This window comes from Gavialis gangeticus, unplaced genomic scaffold (genome assembly GCF_001723915.1).
Source record: "Gavialis gangeticus isolate Ggan-Ray unplaced genomic scaffold, GavGan_comp1, whole genome shotgun sequence".
Lineage (NCBI taxonomy): Eukaryota > Metazoa > Chordata > Crocodylia > Gavialidae > Gavialis > Gavialis gangeticus.
Window position 1 is genome coordinate 248295036 of NW_017729032.1, and position 18035 is coordinate 248313070.

At 44.1% G+C, this 18035-nt stretch overlaps 1 protein-coding gene across 1 annotated transcript in view; it reads left to right on the plus strand.

Annotated features, from left to right (window-relative positions):
* DUSP27 (dual specificity phosphatase 27 (putative)) overlaps positions 1-11543 on the plus strand; it is a 20650-nt gene extending 9107 nt beyond the window's left edge. Inside the window, exons 3-6 of the mRNA XM_019525711.1 lie at positions 3375-3469; positions 3963-4194; positions 4985-5202; positions 7951-11543. Of these exons, the coding sequence (XP_019381256.1) occupies positions 3375-3469; positions 3963-4194; positions 4985-5202; positions 7951-10790 (3385 nt within the window). The 3' untranslated portion in view covers positions 10791-11543. The remainder of the gene's footprint in view (positions 1-3374; positions 3470-3962; positions 4195-4984; positions 5203-7950) is intronic.
* Positions 11544-18035: the final 6492 nt, after the last annotated feature.

Genomic DNA, 18035 nt, shown 5'->3' on the forward strand with positions numbered 1-18035 from the left:
ACACGCTTGTCTTAAGCCATCAGCCCTGTGCTTCCCACATTCTTCACTACCCTGTGTGTGACACCTCCATTGCCCAGTTACTATGGGAACCAATTTAATTAATGCAACTAGCCGCCAGAGTGGTGTGTGCAGAATCCTGAGACATCTGAGACCTCTAGCGGGTGAAACTGAAATATTCACCGATTCCAGGCAGAGCAGAGTGAACCCGCAGAATTAGCTATTTAACCCCAATGCAACGCTGTACCCTGAGGCTAGTGTCGGCAGAACAGGCTTTCCAAAAATGTTATCCTTCATGGTGGGAGCCTTTTGTTAATGTCTTTAATATGCAAAACTCTAGACTACTTGGTTCAGAGATGATACCTGTTACTAGACCAACTAAGAAATCACAAAAAAAATCATCTTTGAAACAAGCATTCTAGAGTTTTGCATTTCTTTTTGTCTCAGACTAACACGGCTACCAAATACATCCCTTTCTTTAATACCATATTTGAACACAGATGTATTCTAGGTGTACAGATAGCCCCATAGATTGATGTGTTCTGTTTATCCATTGAGTAAGTTCAGTACTGGCAGCAGCAAGGGTGAGTATCTTCTGTATAGCCCCTGCTAATGCATCTCACCCAACACCCAGAGGGACTCCTTCAAGGCTGACAGGGAGTTCAGTCTGCATAGCTTGGCCACCCCTTGATCCACCTGCTGAGACTGACAGCTAGGAGCCCAGTTAGTACCCATTTCTCTGGATGCTTTTATCATGTGGCTACCTGTCCCATGAATGGAACTGAGACCCCCAGCCTCAACCCATCTCACATAGTCCACTGAACAGGTTTTTTTTAATGTCATGTTTTGGGCCAAATCAGCCAGATCAGTTCCAAATTCTATCAACTGAACAGAGCTCAATCATTCAAGTCCATATGGCACTACCACCAGCAAGTATACTACCTCCCAGACTCATCATCAGTTTGAGGCTTCATATACTCCCAGATCCACAGCAGACATCCTATATGCAAGCCCCAAGCCCAGAGGCCTTGGCATTCAGATAACCCCTAGTCTCACTTGACCCTAGTCAAAAGGCTGAAGGAGCAAGCTAGAGGAAGAGCCTAAGATCAATCCCCCATCACCAGGTGTAGCCAAGATCCTCACACTGGAGGCATTATACAGTCTTGCAGGGGTCATTCTGCTTGCAGTGCAAGGAACAGGCCTTCACCCTTGAACTACGCTGAGTCATTCAAGGCTGAGAAGAAGGGTATCTTTCCTGCCAGGTTAGTAAAACCACCTGGGCTAAAACAATACAGTATCTCCCCTGCTGATGAGAGGTGGAATCAAGCTGGCATCTAACTGAGAAGAGACCCTTCAGGCTGGTTGTGTCCTCCATTTACAGAGAGTCAAAGCCATTCAGCCATTCAAACAGTTTAGGCATCATGCTGATGATGTAGCATAAAATAAATGTTTCCCTACATTCTGTGTAAATGAATCAAAGTCTCCATCTGCTTTAATTAACAATAAAACACAGTGTTTTTGCTCGCATGGAAGGCTTGCATCTCCTGACTCCTTCAGTCATGGAAACAAATTGGTACTGGTGATCTTTAGCGCTTACTTGTACATTAGTAACTCAAAGGGGGAGGAACTATAAAAGGTCAGCAGTCAGTGTTAGAGATGAGTAACTAGTCTAGAAAAAATATTGGTCAAGAGATGTTCAGATAGAAGCCATGAACTCACTTTGATTGCACTGGAGCCCCGTTATTTCACTTCTCACTAATACTAAGCAAATTTTGTTTGCAGGAATGTGTGCAGAAAGAAAAGGGTCACATAAATATGCATTCACACTGAGTGTACCAGCAGGCATGTACTAGCAGCCAGGCTGCACAGCTGTCCAGTCAGAGACCAGCAACAATACCATGTGGGTCAGGTGACACTCAAAATATGAAGCAATCAATGTGGAGAGCATGGTAATTTGTGGGAGATTCATAGACTGCACTGCTTTCATTTAAACCAAGGGTGTCAAAGTTAGGGCCCATGGCCTGCCCATGGAGCCCTATCAATTGACTCACAGTGCTTCCTGTGGATCTCTGACCAGCCCTGCTCTGAATGGAGCACATGCTAACCCTGGCCTCAAGCACTGCACACAGGATCCAGAGCAGGTCCAGATCAGAGCCACAGAGCAGCTGCCCATGCTACATCCAGGCCTCAAGCATCATGTGTCCTGCAGGACTGGAGCTGGTATGGGGGTCTGGTCTAGGACACATGCGGTTTGTGGCAGCTGCACTGGACTGGAACCAAGGCCAGTCTGGACCAGGCCTATAAACTAGCCTGCGTTCTGGACCCAGCCTGCACAGCCAGGCCAGAATAGACAACACATACAGCATATGCCCAAGACCAACCCCACGTGCTGCATGTACTTCATGACCCAAACCAACCCTATGCGCCATGTGCTGCATGCAGGGTCAAGGCCAGCGCACACACTGCAAACAGCACATGCAGCTTGTCCAGAGTATGCAGCACCCACACTGGACCAGGCATGCAGGCTGGATCTGGCACATGGTGCCAATCTATGGGCCTGATCCAGCTCACAGACTTGCCCCAGGCCTCTCATCCAGCCCATAGGCTGGATGAGTTCGACACCATTTGATTTGATTTAAACCATCTGGCAAATAAATCCAGCTGCACTTTGGGGCAATTTATTAACTGAAAAGAGCCAAATTTGTAGCATTATTTATTGCTGAGCAAACTTCAGGTAGGACATAATTTGCATATTTGCATGGCATACTGTAGTCCTGATTTCTACCCAGAGTATCATAGCAAAGGAAGTAGATCAGGATGGTTATGTCTGAACCGCAACGGAATGATGTGCAGATACTATGGTGGTGAGAGGGGCTCAAGAATCAATATAGAGTAGAAAAGGATGTCTATTTCTAAGTGCTTCAGATACCTCAGTCTACCTCATCAAGTGTCTAAGCCCTTTGATAATTCCTGCCAAGGAAGCACCTTTCTTACAGTTCCAACACGCACACTCATCCCTACAGTTCCCCTACACTGGATCTCCCTCCCTCACCTGTTCCCCTGCTCTCTCTCTACTATCTACAGGTGTCAACCTCCTGTTATCACTAACACTCTCACTACTGTCTTTAGAACTTCTCCCACAAGAACCCCCTGGCCTCCACCTCTTGCAGACATGTTTTGGAGACTAAGGGTCTCTTCCAAAAGCAAAGGAGATACATGGAGTTTATTGTACCCTGGGGGATGGGGTTCCTTCACCTCCCTATAAGACCTGTTCTCTGGCTTCCCTGCTGTTATGTGCTGAAGTGGCTGAGAAGAGCTGCAGTACCAGAGTTGTGGTTGAGAGGAGGTGTTTGCTTAAATGTTTCCTTGATTGGCAGGTGCTCAATAATGTCAGACACAGACACAGAGAGTATTTTCATGGAGCCGATCCACTTGTCTTCTGCTGTGGCTGCCAAACAGATAATCAAAGAAGGTAAGGGGGCAAAGAAGGTGGGGTAAGAAATACACACTTTGGTTGCATGTGTTTTGCCTCTTTCATCCAGGGATCTCAATCTGTCAGACCAACCTTCCTGAAGCCTTGTAATGCCCACAGGATAAGCAGGTTACTCTTTCTGTTGTACATCCATTAAAAAGAAAATTTTGATGACTTGTCCTGAAGTCACACAAGGTATGGCAGAGTCACGGACTATAATGCAGAAGTCCTAGTAGCCTGTTGATTTCACTACTAGATAATTTGCTTTCTATGTGGAATTAGAATGAGACTATAGCTAGTGTGAGTAGAAAGGGAAGTGTACCACACTCAACCTATTACTAATTGCCTTGAGGCTACTACCTGAGTACATATGTGCCCACACGTGGTAGTGTATGGAAACACTGTTGAACATAGGCCTTCATAGGTTGCTCCAAAGATAAAAATGCCAGGAAGTCTCGCACATGCTTTTAGTGATGGTGTCAGTTCATTCCAGAGCTGAAGACAAAGGAGGTCAAAGCAGATACAGTTTGTCTGGGGATGTTGGAATCTGCAAAGCAGCTGCTGGTAGAGGACCTGTATAACCGAGTTAAGGAAAAGATTGATGACACCAGCCTGTTCAACACACCGTGTGTGATGGACTTGCAGAGGGCACTGGTGAAAGACAGGCTAGAAGCCCCCAAGGATCCTGTGGATGAAGTCTGGCCCAATGTCTTCATAGCAGAGAAGTGAGTATGAGCTTTTGCTATTGAAGCTGCGCAAAATTCTTAGCAAAGGGTTAGAGCATGTCACTGAAGGTATAATATATATTACATGTATCTAATGCCTTTCATCCCTTGAGATCCAAAGGCATTTTACAGACCATGTTTACAGCAATCACTGTATACTGAAAAGCAAACACTTCGGGGTGGAGCCCAGCAGCTTTTCCATACTGCATAGCAACACTTCACAACAACGTAGGAAAGAGTGTGGAGAACAATACTATATCTGATTAAACCCCCAGAGAAAAGATGGGAAAAATTAAATTATCTAGTTGGAATTTGGCTCAGACATGAGAACTAGCTCCTCTGTTTTTTAAAAGAGGAAAGAAACATGCAATTTATGGAGTACAAGCAGCAACGGCTTCTGTTTTATGGCTCTGCTGTCCACGGGACCTGTGCAGAAAAGATGCTAGAAGGGGAGAGGGTGGTACAAGGTCAGTCACAAGGTGATTAAAACAAAAAAATAACAGAACTGCATGAGCCCAAGAGGGCAGGGTGAGTAGCAACCAAGCTGGAAGGGAAGGCGGACCTGTTAAGATGCAAAGAGGACAGGTTTAACACTTTAGCAGCCCAGTGAACATTGCAGAAAAAAATCTGAAGAAGTCTTGGGCAACCAGAAAAGGAGCAGGTGATTGGGTAAGGGTGTGTATACACTAGGGTAACAGGCTGGAAATTTTCTAATGACTGCTAGTGGACTGACCCTCCCCTGTCCCCCAAAGAGGAGCCAAACTCTAAAGTCCCTATTTCTCTTCTGAAGGAGTGTCGCAGTGAACAAAGGCCGTCTGAAGAGACTTGGCATCACCCACATCCTAAATGCAGCTCATGGTACTGGTGTGTACACAGGGTCAGGTTTCTACAATGGCTTGAATATCCAGTACCTGGGCATTGAGGTGGATGATTTCCCAGATATGGACATCTCCAAACACTTCCACCAGGCTGCAGAATTCCTTGATGAAGCATTGCTGACTTACAGAGGTAGGAATAAAAGAGTAAATTAGTTCATGAACACTTCAAAATCCATAGATGGGGCTGGCATCACAGGGAACTTTCAGAGCCAGATTTGTAGTTACCAAGTGGCTCCAGTGCAGATGCAGACATAAGGGATCCCGGTTAATTCCACAGAACCATGTATGATGGGCATTCCAAAGTGAGACAGGTGAAAAATGGATCAGAAGAGGGAGGGCAAATGAAGGCAGAAAGAATTGGTCTAGAGGTGGCCGTTAGTGAGAGCCCACCCCCCCAGAACTGAATCTGCTACCAGACATCTTCACCCAACCATTGTGATGAGTTTGCGTCTTGAGCCTATTTCAAGCAATAATATGAGCCCTGGTCCAGGCTATCTAAGTCTCTGTGTCCTGAGATACTCATCTTTGCAAGGTTATCTACCACAAGACCACTATAGGAACCAGGGTATTATTAGGATGACCAAAGCAATAAGACATAAGAGAGGACACATTTCTGGGTGATTATAGTCAAGGTCTCTGCATAGTCTTTTAGACTGAAATTCTACAGCAGTCCCCACCATTGTTTGTTTGGAACTCCAGTGTACCAGATTGAAAATTCTGCAGAAGCTCTGGCTAAAATTAAAAAAGAGGTCATTATAGAATTAAATATGAAAAGGAATAATACAATCAGTTACATGGTATCCCTTGTATTATTTATTTTCCCATTTGATTCACTTAATTTTATTCTGCACTTTCATTTTGAATGTGCTGCTGATTTTTGCGTAGATAATTTATTATTATGTTGAATCAGTAGGGGAAGGTGGAAGTTTTGGCAGCTGAGGTAAGAAGCTACTTGGGGACTCAGTTAAGTGTATGAGGCAGTTTGGGATTGCAGAACTAGGCATATTAATTTAATGTTTCAGGTAAATATCAGCAGTGAGGCACTGACATTTAAATTGGTGGCCTCGTTAGGTTTCAGCGTGATCAGCACATTCACATAAACAGCATGTTGACACTCAGATATAAACATTTAAGAATTACAGTTTCAGGTTGTCAGATAGAAAGCTGTGCTTTCTTGATGCTCATGCTATGCTTGGAAGGTTTAATTTTAAATAAAAAAAGGTATGAAAGTATCATATATTCTCACATAAAACATGTACTTTTCCCCCCAAAATTGGGATGCATGTATTAAGTGGGCAAGCTGATTTTGTGCCCAGGATAGAAACACCTTGCTTTGATTCTTGTTCCATGGTGCAACAGCTGTTGCATTTCTATTCAGGCAGCTAAGGGAGTCAGATGACTTACTGGTTCATTGTTCTGCACTCCACAAGTGTTATTGCTCGTCTCTTCTTTTTAAAGGTTTTGGTTTTCCATTAATCAAACTAATGTTGTTGTCTGCTACTTGCTCCTGGTCTTTCTTCTCTTATTTCACAGTCTTGGAGGTTCTTTCACTCTTTTCAGGATCATAGATCCACCCATGGGGACCAGTCTGCAGATGCAGCCAGGGGACCAGCTTTAGTTAAACAGGAAAAGGAGGATGAGTGAGCTGAAACTTAGGCTCTGTTCCTGCTCTATGCAGCCATAACTCTAGAAAAATCTAGAAAACTCTAGAAAAACCCAATTTAGCCATTCAAAAACAAGGTGTGTATTATATTCCAGGGTGCATTCTATGTGAGAAAATGTGATAATGGAAAGAAAGAAAAGGCTAATAATAATAATAGTTCTGAAGCACAATTCTGCAGTAACAGGTGCATTCTGTGGCAAATACCATGTAATAAGTCACATACAAGAAGACTGAGTATAGGGCATATTATGTAGTGTTACAAGTCTATGCATGCCCAGTCTTTTGAAGGAGTTAAACTAGTTTTTACTGTGGAAACCTCAGCTATACCAGCCACTGACCTGGGTGTTCCATTCCTGAGAACCAGTATAACCCTGATAGCTCATTAGTTCTGACCTGCAGTAGATCTAACACACCAGAGCTGTCTCCTGGAAAATATATAAGATAACTTAGCATTTTATCTAAGTCTCTCAAAGCAATTTATAAAAATTAAGTAATTAATATAGTTGTCCACTGGTATTAAGCTCCATCATCATTAACATTGAGAGTGGTATTAATATCCCCATTGCACATATGGGAAAACTGAGACACAGGTCAGTTAAGTAACTTTCAAGCAGGGGATTGAACTAGATGACCTTCGGAGCTCCCTTCCAGCTCTGCCTTTCCATGATTCTATGACTGATCCAAGGTCATACAACAGTCAGCTGGGTTGTAAGGCTCAACTCACTAATGTTTATAGAGTACTTTGAGACTCTCTGAGGAAATGTATTACTGCATTCACTTGAATAGAAGATAATCTTAATTATAAAATGACTCCCCAATAAGTAGATGTGATACTCAGAAAATTATAACAAATTCATAAATTTTCCATATATAGAATCTAGTTATTGGGGGTTTGTCCCCTTCCAACTGCTACAGCACAGAAAACAAATGTATCTTATTCTGACATGTGACAGCCACTTCTCTTGGCATATATCAACCTGCTAACTTTTGGCATCTTAGTTGTCTACATTTTAATTATGGCAATTTAAAAAAAGAAGAAGAAGAAGCCAATAAAATAGGCAGACAAATACGTAGGTTTAGTCTGATTCAAAATCCACGGACATCAAGAGTCCCATGGACTTCAGTGTGCTACAGATTAGATTTGTGTATGCATTTCAGAATAAGCTTGCTATGCCACTGAAAGCCATTGACCATCATTATGTTTGAAACCTGTAGGTAAAATCCTGGTGAGCAGTGAAATGGGAATCAGTCGCTCGGCTGTGCTGGTGGCTGCTTACCTGATGATCTATCACCACATGACCATCTTGGAGGCCTTGATGACCCTGAGGAAGAAGCGTGCTATTTACCCCAATGATGGCTTTTTGAAACAACTTAGGGAGCTCAACGAGCAGCTGCTGGAGGAGCGAGAGGAGGAGGATGCTGCTGGTGAGGATAACACCGTTAGCCAGAGTTCAATCATCCAAGCAGGGGCTTGTTCCCTGCCGTCTGGGGCAGAGGACTCTGGAAGTGTCATGGGAGCCAAAGTGCACTCCATCACTGTGGAGGAAGAAGATACCAACAGCATCCTCGGAAGTGTTCTGAGCGCCTCATCCTTGGGAAAATCAAGTTTGGTTTCCAAGCAGCCTACTCTCATCAGTGAGGAAGAGGAGGAACAGCTGTATGAGGAGTGGAGAAGAAATCAAGGCTTGCCTGCAAGGGAGCTACCAAACAAGGAGGAAGAAAGAAAACCTCCGAGGCTTCCAGACCAGGCGGGGGAGGAATCTGAGGAGGATGTGGAGAGAATGATCCAAGAGTGGCAGTGCAGAAATGAGAAATACCAAGTGGAAGGTAATTGTCCACCCAAGAGGGAGGATGAAGACTGTAGCATGGGAGGAAGACCCTATCATTCAAGTGAATTCAGCGACACTGAGAGTGTGAGCAGCCTCGACATCCAAATCTTGAAGCAACAACTGGAAGCCAGTGGCATCAAAAGGATGACAAGGGGCCGCACAGACTCTATGTCTACAGAGAGCACCTGGGACATGTGGAACCAAAGGCTACTGGAGATTGAGAAAGAAGCAGCTCAGCAATATTGCTCTAGGAATAGATGTTGTGAGGACAGTCCAGGACAAGGGCCAGGAGGAAAGGTCAGGGACGTGGATGAGGAAAGCGTGTTCTCAGACACCAGCTCCTTTCATAACTTCTGCCAAAAGAACAAAGACAAGCTGACTCCTCTTGAAAGATGGAAGATCAAGAGGATCCAGTTTGGCTTTCACAAGAAGGACCTTGAATCACCCGAACGCCCCAAGGTGGAAGAGGGCAGCCATCCAGGTGAGGAGGCCGCAGAAGAGAAGAATCTGTCAGATGTTAACCTGACTGCTTACCAGGCCTGGAAAATGAAACACCAGAAAAAGGTCGGCAGTGAAAACAAGAATGAGATTGTGGAGCTTGCCAAGGGTGAAGATTCTGTCTCAGCTAAAAAGAAGCAGAGGCGAGCGGAGCTACTTGAACATTCAAAGAAGGTCCTGGAAGAAAGCCAGTCCCTGTGCAGCTGGGAAGCAGAGAGCGCAATGAGTGGCAGTATCCCACTGTCAGCTTTTTGGCCTTCAACACCTTCCATAGGTGGTGCTGATGATTCAGCTTCTGTACTGAGTGTGCAAAGTAACCTCCCACCTTTATCTCAGACCAGAAGCAGCACTGGGGCCATGCAGCCCCAAATGCCAGTTATACCTCTACCTAACCTCCAAGCTGGCCCAAGTGATACAATATCCATGGCAAGTATTCAGAACTGGATTGCCAATGTGGTTAGCGAAACCATCGCTCAGAAACAAAATGAGATACTGATGCTGTCCCGCCCACCCTCTGAAATGGCTTCCAGCATGAAGTCAGGTGATTTTGGCAAGCACCTAGATGATGACAAGATCTCCCTCCTCAGTGCACAGAGTGGCTCATCTCTAGCTGGTTCACTACTCCGCCAGCGGGACATACGCTGTGCTGATACCCAGTCTGTCCTGTCTTGCAACACCTCAGTGAGCGCAAGGACAGAAGGGTCCAGCTCGCGAGTGACACAGACAAGCAAGCCATTGTTCAGTCTTTTCGCAGATGATGTCGACCTGAAGAAACTCAGCCGGAAGGAGAAGGAGATGCAAATGGAGATGAGGGAGAAAATGTCAGATTATCAAATTGAAAAGCTTGTCAGAGACAACAAACGCAGCACTTTATTTAAAAAGAAAAAGGACAAGGGAGAAGATGAAGAAGAGAAAGTAAAAGATGACTCAGAAAGCACACTAGGCAATGTTAGATACCCCTTGCAAACAGATATTGACAGAAATCATACTACGTCTGCTTTCTCTGGTCAATATGCAAATACTGGTGCCATGAATTCAGAGACAGAGATGAATGTTAGCAAGTGGCTCAGTGACCTGAAAGAAGAAGAAAGGCCATCACATCGTGCCCAGAGTGAGAAGGCTGGTGAGAAACACAACAGATCCTCCACTGTTAGACAGGTAAACTCTGAATCAGAATCATCCAGCTACAGATTCTCCAGATCCCAAAGAGCAAAGCTGGACAGTTTTTCTTCCTCTGAGTCTGAAGGTGATTCACTGAGAACCACATCAAGATTTTCCTCTGTCTCTGCAGAGAAGGATAAGGAAATGTACAAGTTCACCCGATCAAAGGTTAGTGAGACAAGTTCCAGGGAAGAAAGCCCAGAGCCACATTTTTTCAGAAAAACACCTGAACCATCCTCTGACTCTGAATCTCCTGAAGCATCAGCACACAGTAGATTCAGATCCCGACATGTTGAAGAATCTGAAGAAGAGTCCAGGACAGATATGTCTGAATTTGGAGCAAAGAGAAAGTTCACTCAAAGTTTTTCAAAGTCTGAGGAGGATGGAGAGAAAGAAGAGAAAGTGGAAAAAAGTGAGGAGAGGTTTGCATCAAGGAGATCCTCACAGTACCGGCACAGCACCCGCAAGGAAGAGGAAGAGGAAATGGATGATGATGCCATTATTGCTGCCTGGAGAAACCGGCTGGAAGAAACTCAGGCAAAGCTCCGGCGAAGGAGAGAAGAATAACCCAGGATAAGATTTTGAAGATTCTAGGTGGACTTTAATGGAATCCCAACTCTGGGGAAAGGGGGAGAGCTTTCTATTCAGGAGTCCCAGACCCAGCTATCACCTGAATCATTCACCATTACATTTGTGGATCATACTACATGGCTGGCAGGACATTGCTAATGTCCTACAAGCATTTATTTCTCTTTAACCAACAGCCTTAGTAGGAGAAGGTCAAGCACTGGAAGTATTTGTGGCTTGCTGCAAAGAAGCAGCTTGTGCTCAGTGATCAGTATAGGTGTAAAAAGCATAAGGAGCTACTTGCATCTGAAGAATATTTTAGTAGTAAATGCAGGTAATGCTATTATGCCCCATAGGATAGTGCCCACAAATCAAGACTTTGGTCCAAAGCCATTTTGATTATATCAAGTTTCTAGATTCACTAAAGAGCTGCTCCAGCACTTTTTCTAGTTTCATCTAAATTGGAAGTAGGAGAGAGAATGTACAACCTTCCTCTGAAAATGTAGGTTCTTCTCTTACTAGCTTTGCTGTTACTGATAATTTCTTATTAATACCCCTTTTCTTATTTAGCAGAAGCCAATGTTGCTTGTTTACCCCCACCAATGTCATGAATGTCAGCAAAAATGGCAAAGTGGGCAATCCTGGTTGGTCACTCAATAGGAGAGGAAAATGATCATGAAAGCAAAAGAAGACTGTACCAAATGTTACTGATGTATGTTACTGAAAGGAGCATACAGGAATATTCTGAATGCAGTGCTTGACAGTCTGTCCCTTTTTAAATTGAACACATCTAGGGTGGATCTCAATGCCTACGCAGGATAACTGATATAACCAATACAGTGACAAGAAGGTGTTCCTCCTCTAGAATGTAATGTTCTAAATCAAGGGTATCAAAGACACAGCCTGTGGGGGCCCAGCCTGTGGGTCTCAGACCGACCTTGTGTGCTACATATGGTATGCACTAGCTCTGGTCCTGTGTGCTACTCACAGTGTATAGAGCCAGTCTGGCACATACTACATACAGTGCCCACAAATAGCGCTTAAGCTAACTGGTGCCCTGAGGCACTGATGGGGCCAAGGGGGGACCCCACTTAGGCTCCCACACAGCCAGCTTAGCCTGTTGCAGTATCCCTTAAAGTAGGAGGAGGCTCTGGCTCCCTCTTACAGGCCCCATGCACCAGAGCCAGCACACAAGGCTGGTCCAGCGTGGTCACCTCACAGCACACACCCCATGCAGGTTCTGCACATGAGCTCTGGATTGGTGCCAGCATGTACTGCATATAGCTTGCAGAGTTGGTGCAGAGCATGAGCTATATAAGCTACCAATGTCAGACTGGCCCTACATGCTGGCTCCAACAGGTAGGGCCAGTCTATGGGTCTGATCCCCTGCTCTGTGGGTTTGACACCCCTGCTGTAAAGGTGCAAACAGAAGAGCAGCTCCGTGTTGTAACTCATAGTGCTTTGCAGGAAGTGCCATGAGTTACAATGATCCCCCAGACCCAACAGGTGTTCGTTGTTGGGTCCCAGGGGCTGGGAGATTGAACTGCTGTTTAGAGCTGCTGCAAGCCTGCAGCCACTCTCCCTTAGCAACTCCCCTCCCCCTCTCCCAGCCCCAGCACTGTTTTCAGAATGAGAAGAGGGAAAGGGAGCATAGGGAGCTCATTCTGGGGGCTGCCCAGCCAGTGCTGTAGGGTGGGGCAAGTGGATTGGAGCCATCCTTCCCAAGGTGGAGGGGACTCCAATCCACCCACCCCACCATACTCTCCAGTGCCAGCTAAAAAAACTCCAGAATGAACTACCTTCATTTGCTTTTCCCCCTCCCGTTCTGAGGACAGCGCCAGGAGCAGATGACACAGCTCAGCCCTGTTCCCAGTGTGCATGGACAGAAGTTACTGAGGGCACTCCATTTTGAAGCATTTTCATCTGAACCTTCATGCAATGAGGGTTCAGATTGTCACAAAATTGGGCCCTTTTCAAGCATTCTGAAGCCATACACCTGCGTTTGGTCATGGCTGTAGGGCACTTTCAGGGGCAAGATGCAGCAAAATAGTCACTTCTCTCTGTTTTATATGATTTATTTATGTAGTACCACTGCCTTCCACTAGATGGATCTGGCTCTGCTCTCATATGATTAGTGTGTCTCCTGCTAGCAGCTTGAAGTCTCCAAAAGAATACATGCTTAATACTGCTGACTGCCTTTTAGTTGATAGTCTGATCCAGTTAGAGAGACAGAGGTCTATTTTGGAGCAAAAGGTCCTAAATTCAATTTGATATTGCGCATGTGCCGTTCAGAGGCTGTCTGCAACGTCTGTAGTCATATTCTGTCTTACCCTTTTTCCTGGCAGGGAAAAGATGGAGGTACTGAGATATCTGGAGGTACTAGAAAATAGTGCATTAGACTAATCTGGTGCGCAGTAATTGTTGTGCACATGTAGACAGTGATGCTTTACTGCACATTAGATTAGTCTAATGTGCAGTAAAATGTCTCATGTAGATGTACCCTGTATGCCTCTGACACATCAAGGAACTACTCTATGGTCAAACAGCGTGTCACCAGTCAACCTCCCATGTCTCCTTCAAATCTCACCTTGCAGCACCCTCAGCTAACTTTCTGTTACCATTCTGGAAATCTCTCTTCCTTCTGTCATGTGAATTATATTTTGAAACACCAGAGAACTCCATCATAACCTTCACAAAGATAAATACAAGGCAGAAACAAATGGAGAAATGAATCATTATGGTAATATTCCTCTCCCATTAATATTGTTCTCTTTCCATATTCTTACGTTCACTTCCCCTCTCTCTATGATATTTAGAGACAGCTATTGGTATGCATGTTACTTCTCAATATGTTAATTGTCCCTTATAGTTTGTAAGCTCCACAGGGCCGGGACCTTGTCTTCCAGTTTGACTGTATGGTACCATGCACATCGGTGGTACTATCTAAAGAACAGGTAATGCTAACCTTTGTGTCTCACAGATATAGGGTCAGACAGGACCTGAGCAGATCATCAAGTCTGACCCCCTACACTGGGCAGGAATGAATACTGGGCTTATATGACCCCCACTAAGTTAAGCTCATATGACCCCAGTCAGGGGGTTATCAAGCCTCCTTTTAAAGACCCCTAAGGTAGGAGCCAGTACTACTTCCCTGGGAAGTTGGTTCTAGATCCTGGCCACCCTGACTGTGAAGTAGTATCTCCTGCTGTCTAGCTGGAACCTCCCTAGTTTTAAACTTGGGCTTGTCCAGGATTTGAACCCAGGACCTCTCATATCCAAAGCAAGAGTCATACCCCTAGACCAACGAGCCGTAAACTGTCTTATTTAAAACCCAGGAGAACCTTTTGAATCATTTCACTCATCTGTCCCTTGCAGAGGGCATTATTCCATCTTTCGAATACAAAGGTGTTTCTTTCTGACAACCAGGGCCAGGGCAACTGAAAGATGCTCAGTGCTTCCTGATTGAAAGAGGGAGTTTCAGAATCAAGTGACTGAATACTGACATATGTAGGGCCACAAAGGAAGGAACAGATTTTATTTCTTGTTTTGTTTTCTTTTCTTCACAGGAAACTTGGGCTATATTTTTCAAATAAATAAGGAACATGGCTTTGCAAACACTTCAGGTGTTCAGTTTGCCTTCTGCAGTGGAGCTGCAAGGCTTACAGTGCACTTGCATTCTAATAAATCAGATTCCTTATTACTGCATGTGAGACATTCCTTTAAAGCAGTGGAAATGCAAGCTCAGATTCACCATACAAGGTGAATCATTATTTTTGTTGGGAGGAGCCTCACATCCCAAACTATTTCTAGGTTAGATCCACAGCTGGTGTAAATGAAGAGCAGTACCCCTTTACATCAGTTGAGGATCTGGCCCAGAAAATCCCATGCCCTGAGAATTAGCCTGCATAGTGCTGTCCTTTGTTTATTGTCTCTTCCCATTACCCCGGTGGAGTTGCTTAATACATTACAGTATTCTGTATTTACAGCTTAATCCAAGCTTGCATCTGGAGGATGCTGATCCCAATCTAGAAAAGCTTGCAAGTGAAAGCACTTGAGTAGTCCCAGTGACTCCAACAGGACTATGAGAGGCCAAAAGAAACCATTGCTTAAGAATTTTGCTGGATCAGGGTCATACGCTCAGCACCTTCCAAGACCGAGTTCTCTGTTAGTAACATAGACTGGATTCTGTTGAAACTGTCTCTTTCTCCCTGTGATTGGCTGGCATCCTCAACAAAGCATTTCCCTAGAAATAATAGGCAGCATTTTATGTTGAGACAGGTGAACATCATGTGGTTTAGAGGTTGGTTTCAGTTCACATAATACAACACAGGCTATAGCATGTTTCATTTAAACTGCATCCCAAGGCTGTTACAGAATTAAATTATTGAAGACCCTCCGTTCTTTGTCTTCAGGACTGAAACACGCAACCCTGCTAGCAAGTTGTGACCCTTCTAGGAAAGGGTTAAGTGGGTTCTGCTGACTCACTGAGGAAGGTGGCTTATTAGTGCACTTGTATAAAAAGGAAATGAGAATGGCTCACTGGGGAGGGACAGTCTAGGATGTGGGTTGAGTAGTCAAGGGAGAAAACCCTTAGAAACAGCTGAATGTTGTTTTCTTATTGTTGATATCTTTGTTAATAAAAGCAAAGACCCCAAAGCAAGGAGGGGGTGATGTTGGACTCTACGCAGTATGTGGGCTGTGCTTGAGAGCAGACTGAGAAAGGCTCCAGCTCACAGGTATAAATTACATGAAACAGTAACATAAAGACCTTGTATGGTGAAAATATTAAAGCATTCAGTCATAAGGCCAATAACCAGGAGGGATAGAAATGAAGAGGTCTAGAGGCAGGGTAGAAAAGTCAGCTTTTAAGATGAGAATTTAAAAGGAGATGGAGACTCAGTGAAGAGGAGAGATTCACAAAGACTGTTTCAGGCAACCAGAGCTGCAGGGGGAATGGCTCCTACACCCATCTCAGTGGTCCTATACTAGATAAAAAGAATAGCATGGTATCCAAATGTATTCAGAGAGGATTTCTTTCTGTGAAACTTCAGCTTCCTCCTCCCCACAATCCTTCAGAGAAAGTCAAAAGGCAGCAGCGGGTATTGGGCCTGACACTTGCCCAATGGCATTTGCCTGCTGTATTGCAAGAGGGTTTGAGGGGCTTAGGGTGGGGGGAAGGTTCTGTCACTGTGAATTGTGGAGCCAAATTATCCTAAAAAGGCACTCCAGAACTGAGGCAGGTCCCAAATCTGCTCAAGTCTAAGGGGACCTCAAAATCACAGAGCTAAGCCATTTTCTATTACCACTGCTGCATCCTGGGTAGGAGGACTGAGTCATCCAGAGCAGAATAGCGCACGTTGCTCAGTGCTTCAAAATGCTGTCACCCACACCTTGAGTGATTGGTGTCACATTTTTACAGCCGTATTCAGCAATCTTTTCCATTTAAGAAATGCTAGCTTTGGAGAGTGTCTTAGCAATCCTGTATGTTTCTCACGCACTTTGGAAGGCATAAAAGCAGAAGGTATGTCCCAACAAAGTCTTTGAGAAGGAAATATATGAGGCATAAATAGGTTTATAATGTAAAACTAATATCATTGTTAATTATATAGAGAGCAATGTCTCTACATATTCAGTTAATCTGTCTAAGTGCTTTACAGCCATTAAATTAAGTCAAACAAAATAAGGCTAGATTAATAAATCTTAAGACCTGATTAAGACTTTGTCCTATGCTGAACTGAGTAACCAGGAGAAAGTAAATTCTTCTATTCAAAAGGGTAAAATTGAACCAAAGCAAGGTTAGTTAGGCTACTAAGAGAGTGAAACGTTTGAAAGATCTGACCATCCCATATTGCCCAACTAGCTACGGCAGCTATCCTTTGTTCATAGCCTAGGGATCCTTTGTGACTCCTCTGTACTATTAAATGCCCAAATCATAGTTATAGCAAGAAATACCCACCTCCGTCTATGACTAGGCAAATGACTGCATTTCATACTGTCCAGCTTTCACCTGATCATAATAATCAACACATAGATGACCTCTAGGCTTAGTTAGGATTTTATGTTAAATCAAAGATTGAAGCTACATGTCCTGACTTATAACATGCAGTAATCCATTTTCATAGCATCACCAATCACTTACGATCACATTTCTCTAGCACTCTGATCCCTGCATTAACCCACTACATTATCCAGAGTCCAGTTCAAAGTCTCTGTCCTGATATGCAAGGTCATAGATCTCTCTCCCTTCTTGACCACAAACTTTCAGAACAGATACTACAAAACTGCCAAGTACGGAGAGGGGCTTGTGAGTTTGGGTGACAGAAATTTCACAGAAGCTGTCGTAGTCTGTGGAGTTCATGCGCAGAGGAGAAAAAATTACTAGAGGCCTCACCACAATCAGGACTAAAGCCAAAACACAGTTCTTTGATTTATATTTTCCCCAATAATTTTTTCATGCATTATACTCTTCCATGTATCCATATCCTGTGAAGTATATAAGCTTATTTTAGCTTGAATAGAATGGGATGGCATGGAATAGATAGATAGATAGATAGATAGATAGATAGATAGATAGATAGATAGATAGATTTGAAATGATGATGATTGCACATATTATGTGCACCTTACTCTCTGAAATGGATCAAAAGTATTGCCTAGAGGCAAAGGGTCAGAGGAGACTCCACACATGAAAAGTAGGAGGCCCTCTAGAGGATGCAACCTCAATTGCTGAACAGACACTACAGACATGATGGATAAAAGCCCACCTGAGACTTTGGTATGTGAGCAAGCGCTAGCTGACAATTGCCCCTCAGGATTCCAGCGAAAAGACTTCACTTTCACCAGAGACGTGATCTGAAAGTCTGGTTCTTGAACTATTGCACGGTGCTGCATTGCACTATTAAACAGCTGTCATGTTGTATCACGAGGTGGCTGTACTTGGTGATAGTTGTATTTATAGTTTGTATGTCGCTTTGGGATGAAAGGGGCTGGGTAATAAAGGTTAACTATTATCCTCATGACTGGCAGAAGGGATATATGCTTAGACAGAGAAAGATTTTGATTTTTTTAACGTGGACAAAGATGAGTCAGAACCATCTGCCCTTCACATGCTCACTCTTTCTCCCTCCCTCTCCCTCTCCTCCTCTCTTTTGAAACAGATTTGAGTCCATCTACTTTTATATTTTCAAACAAAATTTATAAAAGGACCATAAATATCATGACTCGCTAAAATGAAAGCTGTTTTCT